General features: G+C 39.2%; 1 protein-coding gene across 1 annotated transcript in view; it reads right to left on the reverse strand.

Annotated features, from left to right (window-relative positions):
• SLC10A7 (solute carrier family 10 member 7) overlaps positions 1 to 25,153 on the reverse strand; it is a 139,596-nt gene that overhangs the window by 31,572 nt on the left and 82,871 nt on the right. The window contains exons 6-7 of the mRNA XM_058803459.1: positions 16,242 to 16,277; positions 5,371 to 5,454 (exon numbers count right to left, since the gene is read on the reverse strand). Coding sequence (XP_058659442.1) covers positions 5,371 to 5,454; positions 16,242 to 16,277 — 120 coding nt within the window. The remainder of the gene's footprint in view (positions 1 to 5,370; positions 5,455 to 16,241; positions 16,278 to 25,153) is intronic.

Here is a 25,153-nt window from a genome sequence, read left to right on the forward strand (position 1 = left end):
ATATTTTTACAGGAGTTTTACCTCTGTGGAGGCATAAATTCCCACCTTTTCCTGAATATTGCTGTCAAGTTTCAGATTTTGTGATGGTTCACCTGCTTTCCTAGGACATCATCAAATGTCAAATCTATCCTTATGCTACTGAGTGTACAATCTATCGGGTTTTTTTCTGAAGACAGGCTGCAAAAAAATTTTTTTGCAATCTGAGGAAAAAAAAATTTTCTACAAGCATCTTGCTTTTTACCCCTCAGCTTACCAAACTCCCCTAAAAGCTATCTTACTCCATTATGTCAGCTTACTCCCAAGAGATAGCTCCTGTCACATATACACCTTTAAAGCAAGGCATAAAAACCACATGAGGCCATTTTCAAAATTAAGTTTCACAGTTTGAGGTAATTTGCAATTGTTGTTTTAAAACCTTATAAACAGGCGCAACACAATAAAAATGTGAAGGGTGTCTGCAGCATCAGTACCTTTCCTTCATATTTTGCATTCTGTGGAAAGGAGGCTCTGTTCCCTGCTGAGTCAGGTCTTAGTAGGGAGTGAAGTGTGTTCTGAAGGCTGTTTATCCCCTTCTTTGGTCCTCTGCAAAAAGCTCCTGGAGAGCTCATCTCCCAGGGCACCTCTCCTCCCTGCAGCTCTCCTGGACTTTGAAGAGAAGAAGGATTCCTTCTATGTGGATTTCATTTACAAGAAGAGACAGATTTGACACTGTTCCCCCCCCCCGCTTTTTTTTTTGATAACAGTTCTGTTAATTTTTATTTCCCCCACCTTAGTTAAATAATTCCTTCTACTTCTATCAACTTCCACCTACCTTCCCCTTTCCATTTCTCATTCTTTAAAAATAAATACCTTGCTAAGCTTTTTAGTTTCAATTTCACTTACAACTTGTATTGCAACATAGCACCCTTTTAGACTTGTGTTGATAAGCACAGCTCCCAAATGCTGAAAGGGCTCCTCTGGAACATTTTGGGCAATGATGCAGAAGGCACTTAAGATCCTTTACTTGTAGGACATCAAGATTTTTTTTGTGCGTGTGTGACTAGATTCAGTGAGGATTTCTGTACAACTGGTTTCATTTTATAGATTTGGGAGGAAGAACTGCACAAAATCATAACATTAATTCTAGCTTTAGTTAAGGTCTGTTTAATGTGAAGTGCCCACTTTACGCTGGCAGACAAATTACCAATGGGGCAACTAGAGAATGCATGAATGATAATGTACAGACAAGCTTTTTATTATTTATTCATAGAAAACAGTGGGTTTTGGTGTGCTGCTTTGAAAAATGTTCAAACTAGTAGAATATAATGAAAGCACAGTGAAAATTCTATTTCATTAACATTTAATCATAAATCGCTCTTTAATATAAAACATAAAATAAAAGTCTGTCATAAGCACTTAGGTGTAGGGAACGGAGAAAATCTGTAAAAAGGGGAAAGGAAACATTGTGGTGGGTTTCACTGTTCCTGTTATCTGTCACTTCAGAAGGAAAAAAATAAGCAAAGAAACAACAGTCTCCAGCTAAATCTCACAACTGGTCAGGAAGAAGCTGCTTGGATATTTCACAAAACCTTACATTTTGATGGCTAAAAGTATTACCAATATCTACAGGCAGGGAAACAATCATTTTAGCAAAATCTCAACAGCTCAAGAGCAGTAATCTAGCCCAGGACTCTGTTACCCAGATAAAAAATAATCAGAACTTCAAGCTGCCAGAGCAGATTCAAAAATCTTTTCCACAAAATATCTATTACCATGTTTATTGTATAACAAGTATTCTCAAATTCCCTTAGAGGTATACAAGAGTGATGCACAAATAACAAGCTCTTACCCACTACAGATCTTCAAGACTTACAGGAAATTAGATCTTTATAAAATGCTATAGATTATGTCCCTTTTTGAGACCTCTTGTCAGAGGGGTCTTATTTGTTACTCCACAAATACAAATGCAATATTATACTATCAATACTGATTTGAGCAACACCAGCCTGTCAATTAGCAGAACACATCTGTACACACTGAGGACACAGGCTACAACATTTTTTAGGTTCAGACAACCTGCATGTCTCTGACAAAGAACAGAGCTATTCTTATTGGGGACCATCTATCAATCACTGCCATCTGAGACTCAGTGCCTTTCTGATAACATAGTATCTTCTTCCTTTAACAGCTCTTCCTTTCCCTAAAGAATGGTCCACCACCTGAGCACAGCCTGTACCTGCAGCCCTTTATACATTTCAATGTCAACAGCTAGGCATGTTTGACTCCTGTCAATAGTAGTCCTAAAAAGCTAAAAAACTGTTCAAAAACCAGGAAAAAAAGCATCAGTTACACTATTGTGACTGCTTTCTCCCAGCCATCATCAAAAATTCTGACAAGCCAGCCAACCAACCAAAACTCTTGATACATTTTGCCATAAAGCAAACAAAAAACCCCAAATAAAACAAATCTAAAAGCACCTTTTTATGTGCTTTGCTTATATCCCAGAGGCTGCTCAAACAGCCACCTCTGCAGCCTGCTCAGGAAATGAGCATTTAGACAACACAGGTTTTCCCAGAGGCAAGATTTTTTTTTTAAAGGAAAAGAAAGCCCTTGGAGAATGTTTCCTTTAAGCAGCCTCCTCTGTTTTACACTGATGTGGTTTAAGCACAAAGCCCCTGCTGATCACAGATGAGCTAGGAAGGCAGAGGAGAGGCAATCCTCCAAGCAGGCAGGTTTCAAGCTTGAGGGTTTTTCCTCCCAGTCAAGCTCTTTGTTACCAGATCACCTTACCAGACACTCTTCCACTGACTTTTCTGCTGAACAGTATGGCTGCATGTGGTGAGGAATTGATGTTGTGGGCATGAAATAATACATTTGAATCAATTGCTGAAGGCATCATTCAGGAATTGTGGCCCATTATCCCTTAACACATCTGGAACCCCAGAGTGAGTGACCTGTGGTTCATAAACATGTCCCTGTGCCACCTCAGTGATGAGTTGGTGGTGCTCTATGAACAAAGGACACAACTTCCCATTGAATTGGAGCAGAAGAAGGGCAAGCAGACCTATCACTGGATCTCTTGGCATCAGTCCTTTTCTTGCTTGCTGTCTTCCCTGACTCCTGCCCATTACTTTTGGGTATCTACGTTCAGAAATGGTTTCTATTCATTCCTCTCTGGGCAGGCTGGGTTACCTTCGTACAGCTCTATCTAACCAAGACAATCACTGTAAACTGCTGGCATTTCTGAGCTGCAGCTTTCATTAGCGTTTCTTCTACTCCACATCCTCTGAACAGATATAGTCAAGTGCAGTAACTTCAAAAACAAAGTCTTTATGCTTAGAAGAACATGAGCTACTTTTGTTGATCTTTCACTTCCAGAAACTGCTTCAAAGACTTTTAAAGAAGAATCATCCTATTTCTTGTTGAAATGTATTTGTAAAAACCCAAACTATTCATTTGTCATTAGGTTACACAAGCTTTAAGATTCTGTATTTTTTCTTTCAGTCTTTATCAGAACTCTTAAAATCCATCTCAGTCAGAATCACAATTCTGATTTCAATCTTGTGATCACACAGAGCACTTAATTCATATGCCTACTGCGCTATTCATGATCTCAGCCCTATCACTTTTAACAGCTGAAAGAACACCCAACTCCACCAATTAGCTGACATATCAATTTCCTATAACATCTTTCCCAAGTAACATTCCATTATATACACAGATGAAAGTACTCTTGAAATTTTGCCATTACTTTGTCCAGCAATCTACCATCATCTTTGGGCTTATAACATTGCAGCACAGATGCTGATACTCCATGGCTATAGGACACTTTATTGCTAAATCTGCTGTTGGGCATTTGTTTCCTAGAAATTTCCACTTAAGGCTTCCAACTAACAGCTTTCAGTGTTTGGACCTTTCAGAAGAGGATTCAACTTTTGCTTGTCTGCTTTTGGTGGACACTTACTTTTGATGAGGTAAGAACACAATACAGAGGTAGGTTAATCAGCAACCCTTTTTCCTAATTAATAAGGAAACTCTTTGGCATTTAATTCAAAGCATGAGAGCAGTTCCACAGCCTTCAGGGACACATAGCTAATGTCCATTTTCCAGATGATATGGTCGCAGAGAGGTTACACAGGTGCTGATAACTACTGTCATGCTTATCATGCTCTTCCCTTTATTAGACTTCAATGTGTGTTTTTAATCAGAAGAAACTTCACCAGGAATTTGTTAAGTTTCAGTACATGCAGATTTTGAAATGTGCAATTATAGTTTGATACAAGATTGATTGACTGCCTATGTAGCACAAGCAATGACAACATTCTTAACCTTGTTCAGGGTCCTCCTTCACAGCCCCTGCTCTCATTTGCCTGTATTTTAACCATGCCTTCCATTTTAGAGTCTGCTTTAGGCTGACAAAATTCAGTTGATTTTTGAAACCCAGAGTTCAACTGAGTGTTAGAATGAGCTGCAAATCCCTCTCACACACCCTCTGTGCATTCTGAGTGCCTGAGAACAGCAAATACTTACAAGTAAGTAAATATTAGACTTAAGGTATTTTAGTGTCCAAGAGCAGTGACAACAGTTATGACAACTTTTGGTCTTACTATTGTGATTTCCCACCATGACATGGGAGAAAACATAACTAATATTAACATTAATGAACAAACAGACACTGCAGAGACAAGGATCACAGAAAATCTTATACATGCAATTAGCATTATTTACATTCAGTGGAAGTTTTCTATCATAAGCCATAGAAAATAAGGCTTTGTGTGAACATATGAACAATGAGTATAAATTTAAATGTTGGATAACTGGTCATTTCACAAATGCCTTCCACCCAGTGTAACATAATAGAGAAGTAATGTAAAATTAGTTTGCAGTTGTGCAACTAAACCCCTTACTGCAAAGCATAAGCAAAATGGCTTGAGCATCCTTAACTTGTGACCACTTAGCCTTTATATGTTTATTAATGTTGAGATTTTGTTTTAATTCCTGTAATTATTAGTAGATACTAAACAGGGAGGAAGGAGTTCCTTCAGCCCCAGGCAAAGGGCATGTGACAAAAGGACTGTGTAGTATTCTCCAAGCTCATTTGTATGGGGCTGGAATTCCTCACAGCCTGAGCTGCCATTTTTCCCACTTTATGTTCACAAGCTCCCTCCTCTCTCTGCAGCAGCGTGTGTTTGTGGTAGTGAGGGACAGATGCTCAATCTCAACAACGATCAATGTGGCTCCAGGGAGCACTGGAGCATCTTTTCCCTGATATTAGACTCCACTATCCTGAGGCTGTTCCTATGTGGCAGCTTATCAGGTTGCCAGTCTGTCTTTAAGATAGCTCTCTTTATCTTGTTTTTTTACATAAGAATGTATATTTAAAAGACATACCTGTCCAATAATAAGAGGGACTACAACAGTCATAAACAGCTGCGAGAATATGGATGTAAAAGGCACAGAGGAGGATGATCCAAGCTACAAAATAAAGATACACCATTAACATTGCACTTTTTCTTACTATCTACAAATTTCATACACAGATATCCCACATTAATATGCATTTCATACATAAAAACTGGGAACATGTGCACTGGAAGTAGCTGCACGTGTTTAATAGTTAAGTCACAATAAAGCATTTGGTGTTCTACAAAACAGAGCTAAACCAATCTCTGATTATTTTATAACTTAGGGTAATATTTCCATCAATATTCATTTAATTGAAAACCTGCTGCACATATATGCCAAGGAAATTATATAAGCATTTCTAGGATGATAGTCTAAAGAGACAGGGAGTGAATCCTCCTAACTAAACAGTTCGCTTGACTTATTTTACCATTTATTCAAACATCAAACAACAGAAGTCAGTGTAGTTATTCCAATAAATAAATGAAAATAATGAAATAGTGAAGAAAACATTCACATGTTGTATTTCAGTGCTGTCTAAAAAGAGATACACTGGAAGTACAGAACTACTCTTTCATTAAGCCAATTGAACTGACAGTCTTAGTCTTCAAATAGTCATCTCTCTAACAATAATTGTAAATGCTACAAGTATTTTTTTAAGATGCTGGTAGAAAACAGGAACACACACAGTCAGTGGGATTTTTCAAACCTGCTTCAGAATGTGTAGGAAAATATACAGTATTTTATACATTCTGACTGGACTTGTTTCAGGCTAGGTAATTGGAAAGTTTCCTTTAATGCAATTTAACACCTCTAACAGCAATGGAACACACATTAAAAAACATACACTAAGGAGACTGAATATCATTGTCAGAGCTCCCATAGACAACCACTTGCTTCACAATGAGGCAAAGAACACAACATTAAGGTTTTCACAGATCCACCCTATTTTATATTTTACACTTCACTTTAAAGATTCTCAAAATGACAACAGAATACAGAATCTTTTCAGCACCATCTAAATGATGCTGATTTCCTAAAGCATTCTTACATACATCATTCTCATAAATGATACTTTTCACACTTACCTTCCTTTCCCAACTACCTTTGTGACAGACAAGGTGATCATGCAATCTAGTAACTTTCTATAAGCCTGCCTTGAAAAATCAACATATAGCTATACAAGTGGGTTTGGCATAAAACAAGATTCTTCATACATTTGAAGAACAGAAAAGTCAGAAATTTCATAGAGTGAAGGATTTTAATTTATGCAGAAATGTAGAAGTGCACTGCTTTTTTGTACATGCACCGCTCGGGAAATGGGCGAACACACCTGTGGGGGATGTCTCTGGGCAAACTGAGCTTCTGGTGCAGGCAAATGGCCTCAGATTTCTTATGTCCCTTGCTGAATACACTCTGGGTGGAGAGATTCAGGAGGAATACACACGATCTGGCTGTTTCCTATGTGCTACGTGACCTGGCAACATCAGCTAAGACTCAGTGTGACTGCTGAACAAACCACATCATCTCACCACTGTCACCTCCAGCATTAATGATATGGGAACATGGGAGGGGACCTGAGGATGATGCCACAGCTGAGAATTTCGGTCTGCAGGTAGGGACTCTGTGAGCCAGTCAAGAGGGAGAAGTAAAAGCTTGCATAGAAGGATTCAGATCACCCATGTGAACCCAAAGTCTGGCAGGGCAGCCACATTCCCAAGGGACACAGGGCACTCTGAGTGTTTCCCTACAGAGAGCACAGACCTCCAGCATCACACTCATCTCCTTGTTGTTTTAATTCTTGTAAGAAGCTTCTGAAATTTTAAAAGGTTCTTAGTTTTTCAAATTGTATTTGGAATTATTGTTATGTGCTGAGGAGTTAAAAGCATTACTTACTGTGTATTCCAGGAAGCCTTTTCAAGTGAAAGCGAAGATTTTTAAACTTTAAAATCTGCCTGGGCCACAGAGGAGTCAGTCTAGGCAAGCCAGGACACTTGAACAGCTTCACAGAGCTACAACACTTTGGCACTGACTCCTGTGCTTTTCTATAATAATGTTGATAGGACTTTGCTCACTACTTTTAAGTTTTATGCTCAGTGGATGCATAATCAGTTTCTAAGTCAGGAATGAAAAACTATTCAACAGTATTCAACAGACTGCTGAAAAAGGCATAGTCTTGCCAGCTGTTTAAAATGCTACTTCAAACATAGTGTCTTCAAACTGTTGGGAATTTTTAAGCACTTTGTGTATATATGAGGATATGTTCTGCTTTGGATGTGGGGCTTTTGGAATTTGTTTTGCTGTGTGTTTTAGATAATTACAAACTGAATTAAAGGTACTGATACTACATCTTCAAACAGACTTCTAAACTTTGTTTCCCTCTGTATATTTTGACAATAATTTCAGTGGGCTGTTTTTTATCAAAATCTGTTAGATTATGTCTATCAACTCTTGTATTACCTTACACTTAAATCTGTTTCCTGAAAAAGACACAGAAGATAAGATATAGGCTGAAGAGAAAGCATAAACTTCTCAATCACACAGAAAATAAAGACATTTTAACCCAGACTCTGGACATATGGCTAACCACAAAGGTACTACAGAACCCAAAGCTAATGGAGGCATACTTTGACCAGGGCCTTCTCAACATTCGTAGCATGAAAATTCATCAGATCACAACTCTAAGTGTCCCATGGACTCTCAGACATTGCCTGGGCTCCACAGTTCCTCTGAACTATCTTTTGGATATGTTTGACATGCTTGTTTTGAGAAGTAAGTAGGAAATAAAAACCTTGATATAATGTTAATCAAACCTTCCTACACACTTACAAAATGCAAATATTCTGTCCGAATGAATAAATAGGATTTCACTCAGGTTTTAGTTGGATCTAAGTTCTGTGCTCCATTAGCTGTCATGATAGTTTTTTTTTTAAGAACTATCTAGATGATATGCATTGCACAGAAATGACTATTAGGCTGAAATTATTAGCAGGATGACTATCTTTGGCTGCCCTCCTTATTATAATAATCTCTATGGCTAAAACTGAACCTTTCTTCAATGGCAAATAGATGTACTGTAAGAAGTGGCACAAAAACATCATAAAATCAAACTCCTGATTTATAGCTGAAAAAACACCACCCCTACCTGATTGGAATGACGTATGGAAGATGAAATGCACCACTTAATGGAAAAGGAATCACAAATCTCATGCCACCATACTGTCCATGCTCATTTAGGAACAGTTTTTTAAAGTTTGATATTGTGAAGAGACTGTACATACCATTCTGGAGAGCAGCATTTCAGTTAAAGGTTTAGCAATAAGCCAGCCCTGCTTTAATGGGCTCACTATTCAAGAAAATTCCCTGAAAATTCTTGACTGGGGAAAGACACTTTTCACTTAAATAATCTGAGTGTTTTCAGCAGGGTAACTCAGATAAGCAGAAAGATAACCCCAGGCAAATCTTCTCAAACAATTCTGTCACCATGCAGTGCTTCAAACCTGACCTGCAGCATTCTTGCTAATTTAGTCGTAGACCTTTCTTCTCAAGAGACTGCCTGTTTTATAAAAACCCACCAAATAATTTAGTGGGTTTCTTTAAGAGGTTGTGGTAGAAACACTGGCCTATCCTTAATTAAAAGGCTATATTTAACTGGATATAGTAAAAAAACAAATAGTAAACCCCAAACTTCTTGCATAAAAACAAGACAATTCCATCTCCCAGCCTAGACTGTCTGCACAAGCCAGACCCTCCATTCTCATCCTTCTGGCAGATCAGGCAGGTATCACAGGGGGTGTTCCCACATCTACACTGCCATGGGCTCAGAAGAAACACATGATGCCAGTCCCACCAAATGACAGCCCAGTGACACATGTGCTGCACACACTGTGCCCTCTTTGGAGCAGGCTGTCCTTTGGGGGCAGCTTTCACCCTCCCAGTGCTCTCCTGCAATTAATGCTTCCTCAGCTTGTGTCTTTGTGCTCCTCACACACCATCAACCAGCTCCAGCCTCACCAGTTGCTGAGCACAGAGCAGGAAGAGAGGCAGGGGAGAAAAGAGGGCAGAACTGATAGGGAGAGGCACTCCTGGCTGGCTGCTCTTTTACACAAGATATTCAACTTTAAGCCTTTCTTTTCTACATTCTGGTGGAAGGGTCTGGCTACTCTGACACCCCTTTTAAATTTTGCATTCAATGCTGTATTGTCACAGCTTCTGGTTCCCTCATCCAGCCGCCTCAGAGGCCTGTCTGCAACACCCCATGCCCAAGTCCCTTTATATCCTGTTGGGGATGGCAGGTCCATTACAGAAAGGCCATGGAATGCAATGCACTTTTGGAAAAGAGGTGGATGGCATCCAGTCGAGTGATGAAGGGCAACGAACAAGAGTTAGCAGCTGAACAAAGCCCTCCCTTGCTCTGGACTCCTTCCAGAGCCCTTACCCTGACCCAGTCATGGCAGCATGTTACAGTGCAGCAGAAAAATACCCAGATGTCCCTCAGAAACCCAGAAATGGAACTGCTGTGATGGAACTGCCATGGCAGCAATGGTGCTGAGGCTCTGGGAAGCAGGCAGCACTTGGAAGAGCACTGATGTCCTCCTGTGCCCACAGTGCCCAGCTCCAGATTTCAGGCAGGATGTGGAAAGGGATCATTCCTGCATAACATCTGAGCAGAGCTGACAGGTCACTGGGGTGCCCTTCCCACCCCTCTTTACAGGCACAGCATTTGGATACCTTGGTAAGGCACAGAAGCCGTGCAGGAGATGCCAGCTCCCACCCACTGACCCCCAGTCATTGACTGGTACTGAAATAATCCACCTGGAATGGGTGGAAGGAAAGGGGAGGCATATCACTGAGAATAGGGTTTCTATAGGACATGTTTAAATTTAAAAAGAAAGGTTTTAATCACACCTGTCAAAAACTGCAAATTGTCTCTTGCCTTAGAAAGGGGTATGGTATCCAATACCATCTCGAACAGAGATGGTACCCAATGCTTTGGCAGTCATGTATTTTAACAAGGAGACCTTTCACTATTATTCTTAAAAATTAAACTTAAATCCTCCATTTTTGCTAAATAACTACATATATTTTGCAAATTCTTGCATATTCTATATGCTTGTGCATCTGTGGGAGTTGATTTGGCACAAATGAAAAAGTATTTATTTGTCTACATATACCCTCCAGTTCTGTTGCCAAATAAAAAAAAAAAAAAAACAAAAAAAAAACAAAGTTTCACATTCAGAAGTATGGAAAAACAAAAGCTGACAATCTTGCCCTTTATTTCCTAGGCTGGGCAATGATATTTCAGGTTTCCCTTGTTAAAGGGATCACAGATGCCTAATCCCCTTTGGGTTCCCCTATGACAGATTAAATACCAAGCCAATCCAAACACACCTGTGGATTTTAAAGCCATTTATAGAGCTATAAAAATAACCATAGGTATTCTTCATCTGAAATACACCAGAGCTACTCCTCCACTTAACTGTGGTGCAATGATCTGGAGGGTTAATGTACAGAAACAAGATCAAGTTTACAACCCAGAAACACCTAAATGGGAATTAGATTAATACCCTTGGAGATCAGGGACTTAAGGACTTGCATCCAAAAATTCTGCTGCAAACAAGGGCCTGGAAAGGCTGGAAAGACACAGATTAATCAATACAGGGTAGTTAAGAACCATGAATATTATTTATCCATGAAAAAGAAAACTGTGATGTAGCAGAAGAAATAAATCAGTGGAGATAGGGGATACTGGAGACGTTGCACAAGGCCTGGATAAGCCTTTGGTGAAGCAAATTGCACAACTGTGCATGGTTTGTATTACCTGGGCTGAAGATGGAATTAAACCTGGAGCAGGTGCACAAAACACCTCAGATTAAGGGATTTGTTTTATGAATTCAAAGATTAGAAATGCATGGCTTGTTTAGCCTAGCTGACTGAAGGCTGGCAAAGAGAAAGTCAGAGCCAGGGTGATAAATTTCAGAGAAGTGCTATTCAGATGTATAACACTAGCAACAAAGACAAATGAATGACACATCTTTAACCAGTACTTACTGGAAATCAGTTTACATTCATCAGAGACACAAGTTTCTAGCACTGCAAGGGTGGAGGGAGAGCAAAAATCCTTATTTTTAGGTTGGATCATGCTCAGCTCTGAGGTGAATTGCACAGCATGGAAAAGAGGCGGATTGGGTGAGTCAGGATGGGATTCTCCTGGTAGCCTGGTTCTATGACCCTGTTAAAGATGTGTGCTTAACTTCTGCCCATGTTGGAGCAGGCTGTGCACTAGAAAGGCTCCCCTACTTTTACAGAGATGAAAATCTCAAGAGCAATAACATCTAGAAAAGCACCTAGAAAAACCTTTGTGTGTGAGTCAGGAACAAGGAGGGTCCCTATTATTCTCTGTTACTCGTTCCAATTTAAATAGCAAACCCATAAAAGGTGCATGTGAAAAAAGCAATAAAATGATTAAGTAAATATTTCACAGCAGTCATTGAAAAGTTCTAGGTAATTGTAAAGAGTTTGGATCAGATCAGAGAATTTTGTTTCCCAATGATTAAAAAATAAAGGAAACAGTGAGGTAAATAACCAGGTAGAAATAATGATGCACTTTAAAACTTCCACATGAATGAGCTGATCTGTTAATAGCTAATGCACTGTGCTGCTCCCCCTCCCTTCCCATCCCACTGTAATCAGCCTTTTGTCACATACCAGTGAAATCCATTAGCTGCAACTTCCTTATCAACTTCCAAGGCTTTCCAGCTACTCAGATATTTGCATATTTAACGATTCATTTGACTGGTATCAACTCTCATTTACCAAGTGCTTGAGAAGAAAAACAAGGCATAGTGTGTAGAAGTTCTGTTTAAAAACAAAAAAGTACTGACAGCTCCTTTCAATAAACAGATTTATCTGAATTAATGGGATTGGAGTAGACTTGGTAAAAAAATCTGAGAAGTATCAACAACTTTTGGACCCATAGTTTAATTTAAAGATTGTGAATACAAGTGAAAGCTCTTCAGCATTTAAATCACCTTCTAATTTCACTTTATTTATTTCACTTTTCTCTGTACTGCTTGCACCAAATTTCCTTCACTTGTCCACTCCTGAATTATTTCAGCAGTGCTGCTTTCTAGTGCTTATGACATCACCACTACAACACCAACAGAAAAATAAAAATTCAGGAATTAAGAACAGGAGCAAGCTGATAAAGCCTTGGAAAGATCCTGTTTTGACACAAATGTCCTGGTAGTTTTATTGGCAAAGGAGCTAATGGGGGAGCCATGTTTGACAGTCAAGTGTATCTTTAAAATGTATATGAATTTCCTATTGGGTCTTTAACACTCCACATTACTTGCATTGCAGGCATGCTTCTGAAGAATGTGAAGTATATAAAAATGTAAAATACTGACTTATCTCTAACATTTTTGATGGCTTTCAATAGAAGTAAATAGATTCACACACTTAAGATTTCTGCTACTTTGATAACTAACCTTGGAGAAAACAAAACTTATTTTTCTGCTTTAAAAATGTTCATGATGGATCTGTTACTCTCCAAGTGTGCAAAGTGACAAGAGGGGGATGGACAGCCTCACTCTCTGAATGCTTTGGTAGACAGCCTCCCAATCATGGCTAAAGAAGCATTGGAGAATGCGGCAAAGAAATATCAAACAGCATCACCTCATGCTAACCTGACACTGATTTAACTTGCTTTGGTTCTGCTCATCCCATATATGAGCTCCAGTTATATACAGTTTATGGACACTGGCCATTTGTAACATCTTTGCTGGGAATATGGCATACTAACTGTTAATAACAAGGGTTAACATGAGGATGATGGTATTGCTGATTAACATATCTGGGAAGAGAGATTCAACAGCTTCTTATCAGGCAAAATGTTAATCAGAGGTATCTGTGACAAAGATATTCTTTATAAAGTTTAGCTAAGCATCCTCATACAGTCCAGTAATTAGGCCTTCATTAAATTAATCTGAACCTCTTAGAATGTTAATTTTGAGTAAGCTTTACACCAGAAGTTTCATAGCAGAAATATACTTTTCAGAAATGTAACTGACCTCCTCTTCAACACCATTCACTTAAGATGATAAATTATTTGCATTAAATGCATTATGTATTACAGCTTCAACATGCCTTTATCAATGTTGTTTAGACAATTTATATTTACATTACTGGGCAATTATGAACAAAAAGACAGCTTAGAACATGATATTCTCTGGTGCACACAGGGCAAAATATAAACAATAACTGCTACCTCAGGTTAAGCTATATAACAAAAACAAGCTAATAGACAACAACGTATTTTATTTCTGGCAGCACTAAAGGTATTTTATGCACTGTACACAGGGAGAATAACAAATACGAACATTCAGACAATCATAGCACAACTCAGTGGAAGAGTTAATGCTCAAGAGTACCAGATTCAGGAACCAAAATTCATTGATGATGCTGACTTGAAAGGCCCGTGAATAGCATACAGTAGCTCAGCTCAGTTATTGTAGAGGTAAATGGAAGACTTATTTTGAAAGTTGAAAATTCTATCCTGTATTAATTAAGCATTAAGGCTAAATAGCATTACTAAACTGCTGAATGGTTCAGAGAAGGAAACCAGGACTTGTCTAGTCCATGTTTCTCACTCCACAGTCCCACATGAAATGATGGAGCTCCAGGCTGTAAGCAAGCACACAGAAACATGTGAACTCTGTGCTTGAATCCACTATGTGCTCACCAGGCCAGATGCATCAAGGAAACTCAGAGGAAAACTAGAGGGGTTCACATGAAAAAAAAAGGGTTTCAGCAGTCCAAACTACAGACTGCCACAGGACACGGGAACTTGGGTTGTGCACATTCAGCTGTCCTAAATACCTATCATAGGATAAACTGAACCTTCAGAGAAGGCAGACTTCATCTTAGCAAGGTGTGCTGCAGGGCTGACCAGAATACTGCTCTTCATCTGTGAAACCCTCAACAAAGACCTCAACAAGTGTTAAATATTTATGTAGCACAAGAGAAGTCCTCAAGTTCTGGGCTCTGTGACAAAAACCCACAGTTCTTGTAACTCCCCTCATCCCCAGACTAGTTTGTTTATCACTCTGATGACAAAGCAATTCATGTGTGTATCTGCCTCAAGAAGAACAAGTCCAAGTCATGTCACAAACCACCTAATAATTAATGTGAATTTTACACACTTCTCATACAAATGTTTCCAGGGCTGGTAGAAAGAACACAGATATGATTTGCCTTCCTGTTCCCATACATATGAAGTTTTACCACCTCCTCTGAGAAGTAATAGTGAAAACTGCAATTTACGGGGCAGAATATCTTGTTATCTGCCTATAACGACACCAAAGAAAAGAAAATATGTACAGATCTTTCCTTAACATCTCAGTTTCTGCATAAAATATCCCTTTTGTTATTCACTGCCCCAAACTCAGTGAGGTAAAGCACAGGGAAAGCTGCCAGTGAGCAAAAGGAAAAAGAGCTGAAGTTTCACTTAGAAACAAGGGCACAGGTCTCTGAATGAATGCCTGTGGAAGAAAATCTTTTGACGGACAAGAGAGAAGAGGATTGGAAAGCAGTGAGGCAGACCATCCTGAATCAACATATTCAGTGCAAGAATAACAAAACACCTGTCTTTTTATAAAGGAAAATTATCTTTTTCAACCTACAGTAAGTCTATGCTCCCAGGTGTACTGAGAAAGATTTGCTGGTGTGTATCAATATATAGAATATGGTCAAAGCAGTTTGTGTGTAAACACAGCTACATGAGTGAATTAAAATTTGTTCTAGTAAAATAAAACTCCTCCCACACAGTTATTGTGTGGCAGTAGCTGATGTTACAGCCGCTCTCACAGTACTCTTTATCCCAGTTTATACAGCTATATTTGTATATAGCCCATATGTTGCTTAAGCATCCTTGCTATAAACAGTGCACCCCTTGCATGCCACTTACAAATTGCTTCAGACCAACTTCCCCCCCTTTCCAGTGTGCTGACTGACATACAAAGCCATCAGTAAGACAAACACAAAAGAAAATGTATGTCTTCCTTGAAAGTCTTGAAGTGCTTCAGCCTATATTCCATACTCTTCACAAAGCCCCAGCTCTCAGCAGCTTGCACCACACCAGCTGTGCCAGCAAATCCTCAAGCACCAAGACTTCCTATGTGACCAGGGATTTACCAAACACCACCATCCACCTGCAAAAGCCTCTCCATTATATGCTAAAGCCCTTGCCTTTATAAAACATGAAGGTAGAGCTTGGTCTCCTCCCTTTCTGTCTACCATGAGCTGCCAGGACCCCAGGCGTCACTGAAGGGTGACAATTGAACTAACAGGAAGGAAGCAGCATTCCATTTAGGGATGCACAGGGGCTCCAGTCATCTGTCTTGTCTGTCCCACAAAGATTCCCATGGGCTTGGTTGCCCAAAAGGAAGGCTCTGTTTATCTGAGTAGTGTTTTTCCAGTTCTTCTCATCCACTTCAGATCAGGACAATCCTGTCCAGCTCCTGCAAGTGAAAGCTCTCCAAGAGCTTTCCCAACCAAGTTATCTCCTTACCTGGCAAGTGTTTGTATTTAACCCAGCCTGACTAACAGCACATGATTTTACACTTCTGTAAGAGCAACATCTTTTGGTCATCTCAGAATGAAGCGTAGGTGGTGTTTGCATACACTATGATACATTTTGATGGCTGTCCTGGGAGGCAGCTCATTTCAAATATTGACCAGAAAAATCTGCTTCATTATTGATGCATTGTGAAAACCATCTAAACTTAGATCTTAAACATAATGCCTAATAGGTGCAAGATTACCCAGTAAAAGATATATTAATATATCATGATACTTACAAAAAGCAAAAGCAGAAGTGGAGTTATAACAATGCCCTGGAAGAAACAAACAAAACAGTCTGTTAGTTAAGGAGGCAGAAAAATCTTTACTTTCTTAGCTTAGTACATGGAAATACACAAATATCATTTAACATCATAGAAATTAAGTAACAAACTCAACTTTGCTCTTCACTGAGCATGTTATTTAACATTCATGCAGCAATCATTTTATAAACTACTACACTCAGTACTACGTACCTTTTTTTACCTTTTTGCATCTAAGTCCCTCTGTTCTAAAATATACAGATATATAGTCTGATATACAGAATATAGATAATTTATTTAAAAAAAAACATATTAAAGCTCTCCCCTCAGCGTGCTGTATCTTAACTTCACTAAGCAGCTTCTCTTTAGGGAAAGACTTGATCAAGTCCCCTGGCACCCAGTCCCAGGTCCTCTTCTGAGCAGAAGCTGCCTCAACTGTGATGAATTAGGTGTCGTGACTGTGTAATGTAAGCAGATATTCCCCAAGGAAATGAGCTGAGATCTCAAAACTCATTTCACTTGATTAGACTTCATGTCTCACTGGTAGAAGGCAAGTCTTTCATCTAATTTAATCACACAGGACCACCTCAGCTTTCCACATCCCCCAGGCAGATGCAAGCAAAAAGATTTGTTGTCTTCACTGACAAGGAACAGGTTTAAAGCTGATGATTGGACAAAATAGAGGATTTTAAGTTTCATGAAAGCAAATCTTAGAATGAGTTGTTTGGGTTGGGAGTTAACATGACATGCATCACTTTCATAGCTGCAAACAGCAATTCCCCATCATCCTTCCATCTGACTTCAATATTTTATTATTGCTCAATAAAATGATTCCATCATTTAATGGATGCTAATTCATAGACCTGGTTCAGAACTTCTCTAGGCCACGACTATTCTTCATCCAGATAGGTCACAAGAACAGCTGGCTTTTCAGCTATTCACAAACTTTATTTTTTAAAAAAATTGGACAAAGGTTCAAAACATTTATCTGAGAGGGTGCTCATTTTATGTTTTATTTAGCTACAAGTGAAAAACAACTGAACAAAAAACCCAGCTGTCCCCTATTTTTCACTTAACCTTGAGTAACATGGCTTTACTTCAATCTCTTGGAAGAAAATACAAAGAAAAGCCTGAAACAATTAGTTTTGTATTTGTTTTCTGGATCCACAAAGAATCACAGATTCAGAGACACTATCAGCCACAGAGAGTTCCTATTGCGTTCCTAAAACAAAATGCAACAAATAAATGCCACAAATTATAGCAGACAGGAAGGATCAAGGAGGCAACAGTTAAGCTGTGCAACTTGAAGCCTCTGCAGAATTTAAAAACATATTTCAAAATAAATAATATATGCCATATCTGACTGCCCCACAGCCCAGATATCCATAATAATTTATATTTTTGCAAATGTCACAATTGAGATAGATCATAAAAGACTGAAAAGAGAAGTAGAAGCAGGAAGAATTGCTTCAGGGAGTCACTCACAATTTACAGGAGGTTTAGACCAAAATGCAGATAACAGATATGAAGAAATATAGGTGTTCAAGTACAGCAGCTGGAGAGGAAGAAACAAAAGTTGGGGAAGGGAGGAGGCATCAAGGGCTGAACTGACACTTGCATACAGCAGAATCTGTGAGGAAGAGCTGACTGCAAGATCTGTGTAATGCAGGGACAACATCAGGGCCAAAGCCCAGCTTTTAAGGGCGGCTGCTATACTCACACACACATATATATATGTATATATATACACCACATGAGCCAGACCTTGCCCTTCTCCCCCTTTCCCCATTGACAGCCACACTGCACACCTCAAATGCTACCAGACATCACCGAGTGCCTGAGTGTTCCCTCAGCCTCCCCTGATTTTGGGATGGCAGGACACCACTGCAGCAGGGTTCCACCTCCAGGCTTTTGCACAAGTGAGGAGGAGCATGGATGGAGCAGGAAGTGATCTGAAAGCATCCTGTACTCCTCCTGAGCACTGAGTGCAGGGAGGAGAGCACAGTGCCAGCTTGAGAGCACAGCCAGCTCTCCTCTGAACCTGAACAAACTCATTGATTCAGCACCATTAGCTACTTCTTACGTGCTTCATGCCTCAGTGAAGTTTTATAAGTTACCAAAAAAAAGCTAAAGGTAAAAAACCACACCAAACCAAACCAACCTTTCTCTCTATCTTGTTGATAAATCAAGATTGTGTCCTTCCTCCTTGGGATGGGAGCTGTGACTTGCTATTGAATTACTTCAGAAGCTTGCTGATATTAACACAGTGGGCAACAGCCACTGCTAATTCAAAGCCACAAAAGGAAACTGCGCTTCTGTGACAGTAACACTTATTGTAATTCTGTAAGTGAGGAGCAAGAGAATCCTCTTATACATCATACAGAGATTCCTGAATGAGCATGCTGCAAATCTAGCATTCAAAAGGTCAATTTTAGCAATTTGTTATTAAATTTTGCTGTTTAACCCGGTGATCTTAATAATCAGAAGTGGGTTTCCTGTTGCCTCACTGCAGAAAGGATTTACAAGGTTGAACTTTTCCATTTGCAACACACACACGATTCCCTGGGAAGCTAAACAATTACTTGACAGAACAGACAAGTTCATATTAAAAAATAGATGCTGTTGCTGAATCAGAGTAATTTGATGTTAATGTTTTATTTTGATAAAGAGTGCCAGTTTGAAAAACCACAGGGTTTACATTAAAACCAAAGGGGTTTTTTCCTTTAGTCAGTAGTGCTGGGGTGGCTGATGGTTTACAGGGGCAAGCAAAGCAGGATTTATTCGGGGAGGGAACCTCTGTTACCCAACCAACTGATGGAGCTGCTGAAGAGCAGACTTTGGGGATGTAAAGCCCACCTATAGGTTAACCTGGAAACACTGATGTGCTTTTATGAGCTGGAGCCCTCCTCTTCAGGTTCCTGCCCCAGATATGAAGAAGGGCTTACCTGACCATGGTGTGTGTCTAACAAAGGGCATTACCTTTCCCTGCCCACAGCACCCTGCTTTGGCACATTACCTCTTCATTAGGAACATGCTCCTCAATGTGCTCCTGAGCATTATGTGATGCATCTCAATTCATATCCACTAAAGAATAATAAACAGAGCACTTTGAGTCTAAAGCCTACTGGCGGAAAATACAGGAGACAATTTACATTTTGAAGGTAAAGCCCAAAGTCCGATTCACTAAGAATAAAGAAAATGTGGAAGCAAACAGTTACTCCAGAGCCCAGCTCATTCTCCAGCAGAGGTTTCACAAAGATGAGAATATTCTGACACTGACACTGAAGCTGTTTTCTAAGATTGCAACTGGCTGAGAAGCACAAAGGAAATAAAAATAAAGATGACCATTTCTAAGTCCATTGGACACCGAGACCATCAGAGAGGAAAATGGAACTAAATTTGACAACGCTTTTCCCTGCCTTGCTTTCCAGGCAAGTGCTGTCAAATACATAGTGTATGGAGATAAACAGATTGTAGATTAGCACTTCAGCAAAAGCTGAGCATCTGCCCTTGAGAATGCAAGGTCATTACACAGTTTTAGCATCTTCAAAGTTCGGGTGGAGTGTTAGGCTTCCCAACTGCTGCCCACAATGGAGTCAAAGTTGTAAAGTGACTGCTGTTTGCTATCTGCAGAAAAACTTTCAAGAAATCCATTTACACCTCTGATGTGAAAGACTGACTGAATATATTTCAATGATTTTAGTGGAAAGGGCAGGAAAAAAATCTCAGCCTGACATGAGACACTGATACAACATAGGAGTCTGAAGAGTCAGATACTTGGAAACATCTCCCCACAGTAAAGATCATGAAATGGATTTCATTCCAGAGAGTTTAAATACAGGTTGTGTGTGCAAGCATGTACATAACATACAGGTAAACAGCAAGGATGTACTTGGAGATCCATTTAATTGTTATTTGCTTTGATTACATAAAGTTGCTAAGAGGTTTTCTATAGGTTTCATCCAGTACAGCATTGCTGTAGAGCAGGCATTAAGAGGTGTTTATCCTCCAGAAGAATATATAAAATCAGTACATGGAATTGGCTGCCAAATCAGACAGGGAAGAGAAGCCACCTAATGAATTTGAAACTATGGTGGCAAATCATTAAGAATGAAATTATGCAAATACGAAGAGGGAGGTGGGCACAGATCCAGAGGGACACATGGTAGAAGACAAGTAGGGATTATTGTAATGAGGCATGAAATACATGTGAACTTTCCTTGGTTTCCTTTAGCCACAAATTTCCCATGCAATTTTTCATCATTCTTACAGGTCATCAGTACAACACACATGTGGCAACTGCTTTGAGAAAAGCCTTAACCAAAGTCATGTCTGATTTGCCTAAAGAACCAAGGCTGGAAAGGAAAAATGGAGTTTGTATCAAAGCTCTGAACTACTGTGTATTTTCTGAAATCTATTTCCTACTTGTGCTTAATGCTACAGAGGTTCCTGAATGCTCCATCAGAGCAGGACACAAAAGAAGCAGAAGTGTAAGCAAGGTTACATAAAAACTTACAGGGCAGCATTTCTATGCCACTGATGGGGTAAGGTGTGAGAGAAAAGCTTATGAATACTGGATAATTTCATCAGAAGACAAGCATAAATGAGAAATGAAACTCAGTCTTCTTCTGTGTGCTGCAGTATTTCTCAAATTTAAGTATTTATTTCAAGAGTTGCTGACGCTTTTAGAAAAAACAAAATCAATCAAAATAAAGATGAGCTCAGTTGGACAGAATATGGAGTTAATAACATCAAAACCCCCCAGCCTGCACATGCCACCTCACCACCCAACAAACAAATAAAAAAAATTTCCAAACATAAAACTGTAGTTTTTATGGTTACAATGAGAGTGAAACTTTATGTCAAAATACATGTTATTTGTATTTCTTATGTCTTTTTTTTCCCTTGATTTTGTGTGTAGAAGTGTGTTTTCAAATGTTTTTCCTTTATTTTTAACGAGTTTGCAGACAACTTTATAATGTTTTACATTTTAAAAAGAGAACCCTGCCTCTAGAAAAGTGCTTCTAGGTCTGAATTAGGCATATTTGTGAGCAACAGGACAGTTAATACCAAAGTTCTGACAGAATACAGATATTGGACAAAAAAAGAATCACAAAAGAAAGTGGGCACTCCTAAGGATGGAAAAGCTGATTGTTCAGTGTTTTCACTAACACGATAGAAATTGCAAAGAGCACAGCAGCACTCAGAGCCAACTCCCAGTCTATTCAAATCAAGGAGCACAAGACTCCCACTACCCTCACCCCTCAGACTGGTCACAGCTCCACAGTTCCACTTCACAGCACCACCCCCGAGTAAATACACTGTTTATTACCTGTGATACCACATTATTCATCATCTCAAACTGATTAAAAGTGAACTCCCATGTCCTACAGCTTTACAGTAATCTGAACTTTAGATATCATATACAGAATGATACCATCTGCTAAAAAATGGCTTTCACACACCAAAATCCTCAGCAATTCTTCTCCCTTTTTCCACCTGTCCCCACACAGCTTTAGAACCTGTGCAGAGCCTCTTGACAGACACCACAAAGCAAGGAAAAAAGCCTATGCTAAATATATACACTTGGTTCCAAACCAGAAGGGCAAAACCCACTGAAAGGCAGGCTGGGACCAGGCAAGTTCTTGTGAAACCACAAGCAGGCACTGGATGCAGAAGTGGCATAACAGAAAAGGGCCTGGTAACAGCTGCAGAGGTAACTGTGAATTTTACATATCTCAGTTTTTAGGTACTAAGTCATTTGAGGATGAAGATTTCAAGTTTGTAACTGAAATAATTCCAAAAACATTTCAGTGCCTTAGTATCTGAATCCAGTGGCTGCAGGAACCTCCTTGAGAGACTATCTTTTTATGGGTTCTTTAAATAGCTTTTAATATTTGTGTTAGCATGGCTATGCTGGTTATACAAGCTATGCTGTTCATTTGACTTATTTAAGATGGCAGCAGAGACGATAAATTTCTGTTGAGGTGTTGGAATTGATTTTCACAATAAAACATGTTTGCCCCCTGTTTCTAACTTTGTCCCCATGTAAATGACATAAACATATGAATTTATCTCTTGCAATCTCAGAGATTAAATTACAGCTTTCTCATATTCCTGTAATTTCAGTAATTTCCCCAAGATGCAACTTGTGTCCCTGTGTTGCTCCCCCATGGACATCACAGAAGCTCCTGGTGTCAGATAATTATTTGCCTTTTGTTTTCAATTAAATTATTTTCAAAATAATTTTCAGTGTAAAACTCCTACTATACATCCCTCTTCTGTCAGCTACTCTAATGACATTGTTGGTTCTGAGAAGGCTTATACAACTGCAATTATTCAAAATAAAATATGTAATTAAGCTCTTTGTCTTGTTCTATATGAAATTACTATTTTGAAAGCTGGGGAGAGCAAAGGCTTATGAACTGAAGCTTTTTGGGATGCTTAACACACCCATTCTCCCCACAATAAATAAGAGGAAAATCTGAAGAGATATTGAAAAGAATATGGAATATGAAGTTTACACATTTGTGGTAAAATGATAAATATTGTACCCTAAGAAGGTTATAAACTACAATACAAAATTGAAAATACAATTCTATGTAACCCTAATTCAACTATAATTAGAAATAAACACCACAGCAATAGCTGTAACTCATCCAATTAGGCCAATATTAGATTTTAATAACAAAACTGTGAAATTAGAAGCACTATGTCAAAATGGCTTTTGATTTATCAGTGGGGGCAAAATAAACCAGATTTCATAATAACTCTGAGATTATTCAGAGGACTTTGTGAGTTGTTCCAGACATTGTACCACCTTTGTTCTGTTGTATTAAACTAGTGCCCCCAGTTGTGGGAATGGACATTAATTTGAAAAAAAAAAGAATGATGAGGTGATATTAAAAACCTTACCAGCATCAGATAACAGTAGAAATCACAAGCATTTCCGGTATTTATTAATAATTACTATTTGCAGATGTTTCTCTTGCCTACATATTTTACAAGTGTGAAAAAATGGAATCAAAAGGAATGTGAGCAGCCAGAGTTCAGTTCTTTCAACAAAACAGATCAGAGAAACAAGAAATGCCATGATCTGAACTACCAGCAGTAACACCACCACACTTATCACAGATGAAGTGTAAAGAATAAATCCAAAAAGGAAATAGCATTTTTTTTTTATTAAGGCTGAGGGGGGGAGTTTCTGATATCAGATTGAGTGATGAGCCAAGAATAAGAAAAGAGTATTTTAGAAGGTAAAACTAGAGACGATAAGCCCAGTTTGCCTGGCTTTCCCAGCAGAGGGCATCTCAAACACATTAGAAATGTGTTTCTTACACAGCCACAGAATAGTTCAGAACACAGCAGTAAGGATCCTGAAGTTTTGAACCAACCAGGAAAACTTCTCGGAGCTTTGCAAGTGATACAGGAGAAATATCTGGAATGATGCACAAAATACAGCACAAGTCTCATCAGAGGTGGAAATGAACACTTCCATCAAATGGCCTGAAACCATCAGTGAGGGGGAGATGGCTGGCAGGGTGTGGAGTAGTTTCTACAACAGGTGGGATCCCAGGTGCTGCTTCTGGCCACACTTTGCAAGTGCTGCAACCTCCCTGCAGCAGCTCCACAGCTCTGTGTGTGACCAAGGAGATCCAGTGGAGCTTTTGCTCACGTTTCTGGAACAGGATCAAGCCATATCCCCCACACTTGTAACACCTCCTGCAATTTTTTCCTGCCTCTCTCTTGTGCAATGCATTTAACCCAGCTGTCTGGTTACTATTTTCAGTGAGTTCAAGGATCCTGTCGAGCCTGCTGGAGCTACATTTTCCTCTTCCCATTTCCTCTTCAGTTGCTTTTGCTGACCAACACTTCTGGCCTCAAGAATTTATTGCTCTCCTTTATTTCCACCTCAATGGAGCCTTTTAAAATTTCATCCTATGCAAATATTTTTCCTAATTCCAGATGATTAAATCATTGTCTGTTTCTATTCAAATAAATTTCACAGGAGATGTCAGCAGAGAACAAGATCACTAAGATTCTGTATGTCAGGATAGGAGTTTGTACACTGGCATTAAGTAAACCTTGGTTAGAGGAGACAAAAGTGAGAAAGGAACTTTTCAATCATCCACATCCTTACTCTTGTCAGAGTGATCCCCTTGTCTTTGCAAAAATCACTTGGACACTGTAATCCTGTAATTTCTACAACTGCAAGCAGGCTCCACACCATATGAGCATGACCTCAGTAGGACTGAGGAGGAAAGGCACAGAGCTTGTAGGATTAGGGTATCTGTAGCTGTAAGCACAGTCCTTCCTTGAAAAAGAGTTTAAGATATAACAAGGACATAATAAACCTAATTACATGTGTTGGGGTGTACTTTAATTGCAAAGTATATTAGGGCAGTGTTAAGGATGCACCACTATTTCTCCTTTGTCTTGTACAGTGAAAATAAAAATGCAGTAGAAGTAACAAACACGTTTCACAAGAAAAGGTAATTTCGACCAAATTTTAAGCGTGTTTTCTTGAAGAAACAGACTTATATTTGGATCTATGCCAAGTCACAGGCAAATCTTAATTTCAATTACTAAGAAGCCATTCCCAGCAAAGCATGGCAGCCTAAGCACCTCTATTCCCACAAAGCCATGTGGCACTAGGAGAGGATGGCACTAGATGGTGCTGTGGGACCTTCCAGGGAAAACGATCTCCTCATAAAACAGAAGTTACTGTATTGTTCAATTTGCCAGAGAGTTGATTCTGTAGTTTGAGACACATTGAAGAGTACTAAGTCCCAACAAAAGCAACCAGAGCCACAAAAATGGAAGGAAGACACTAAATAAACATTCTGCTCTGAGTGACACTGCTTTTTGGAGTAGCTAAGTGCAACACT

The sequence above is a fragment of the Ammospiza caudacuta genome, chromosome 4, assembly GCF_027887145.1.
Source record: "Ammospiza caudacuta isolate bAmmCau1 chromosome 4, bAmmCau1.pri, whole genome shotgun sequence".
In the NCBI taxonomy this organism is placed as follows: Eukaryota; Metazoa; Chordata; class Aves; order Passeriformes; family Passerellidae; genus Ammospiza; species Ammospiza caudacuta.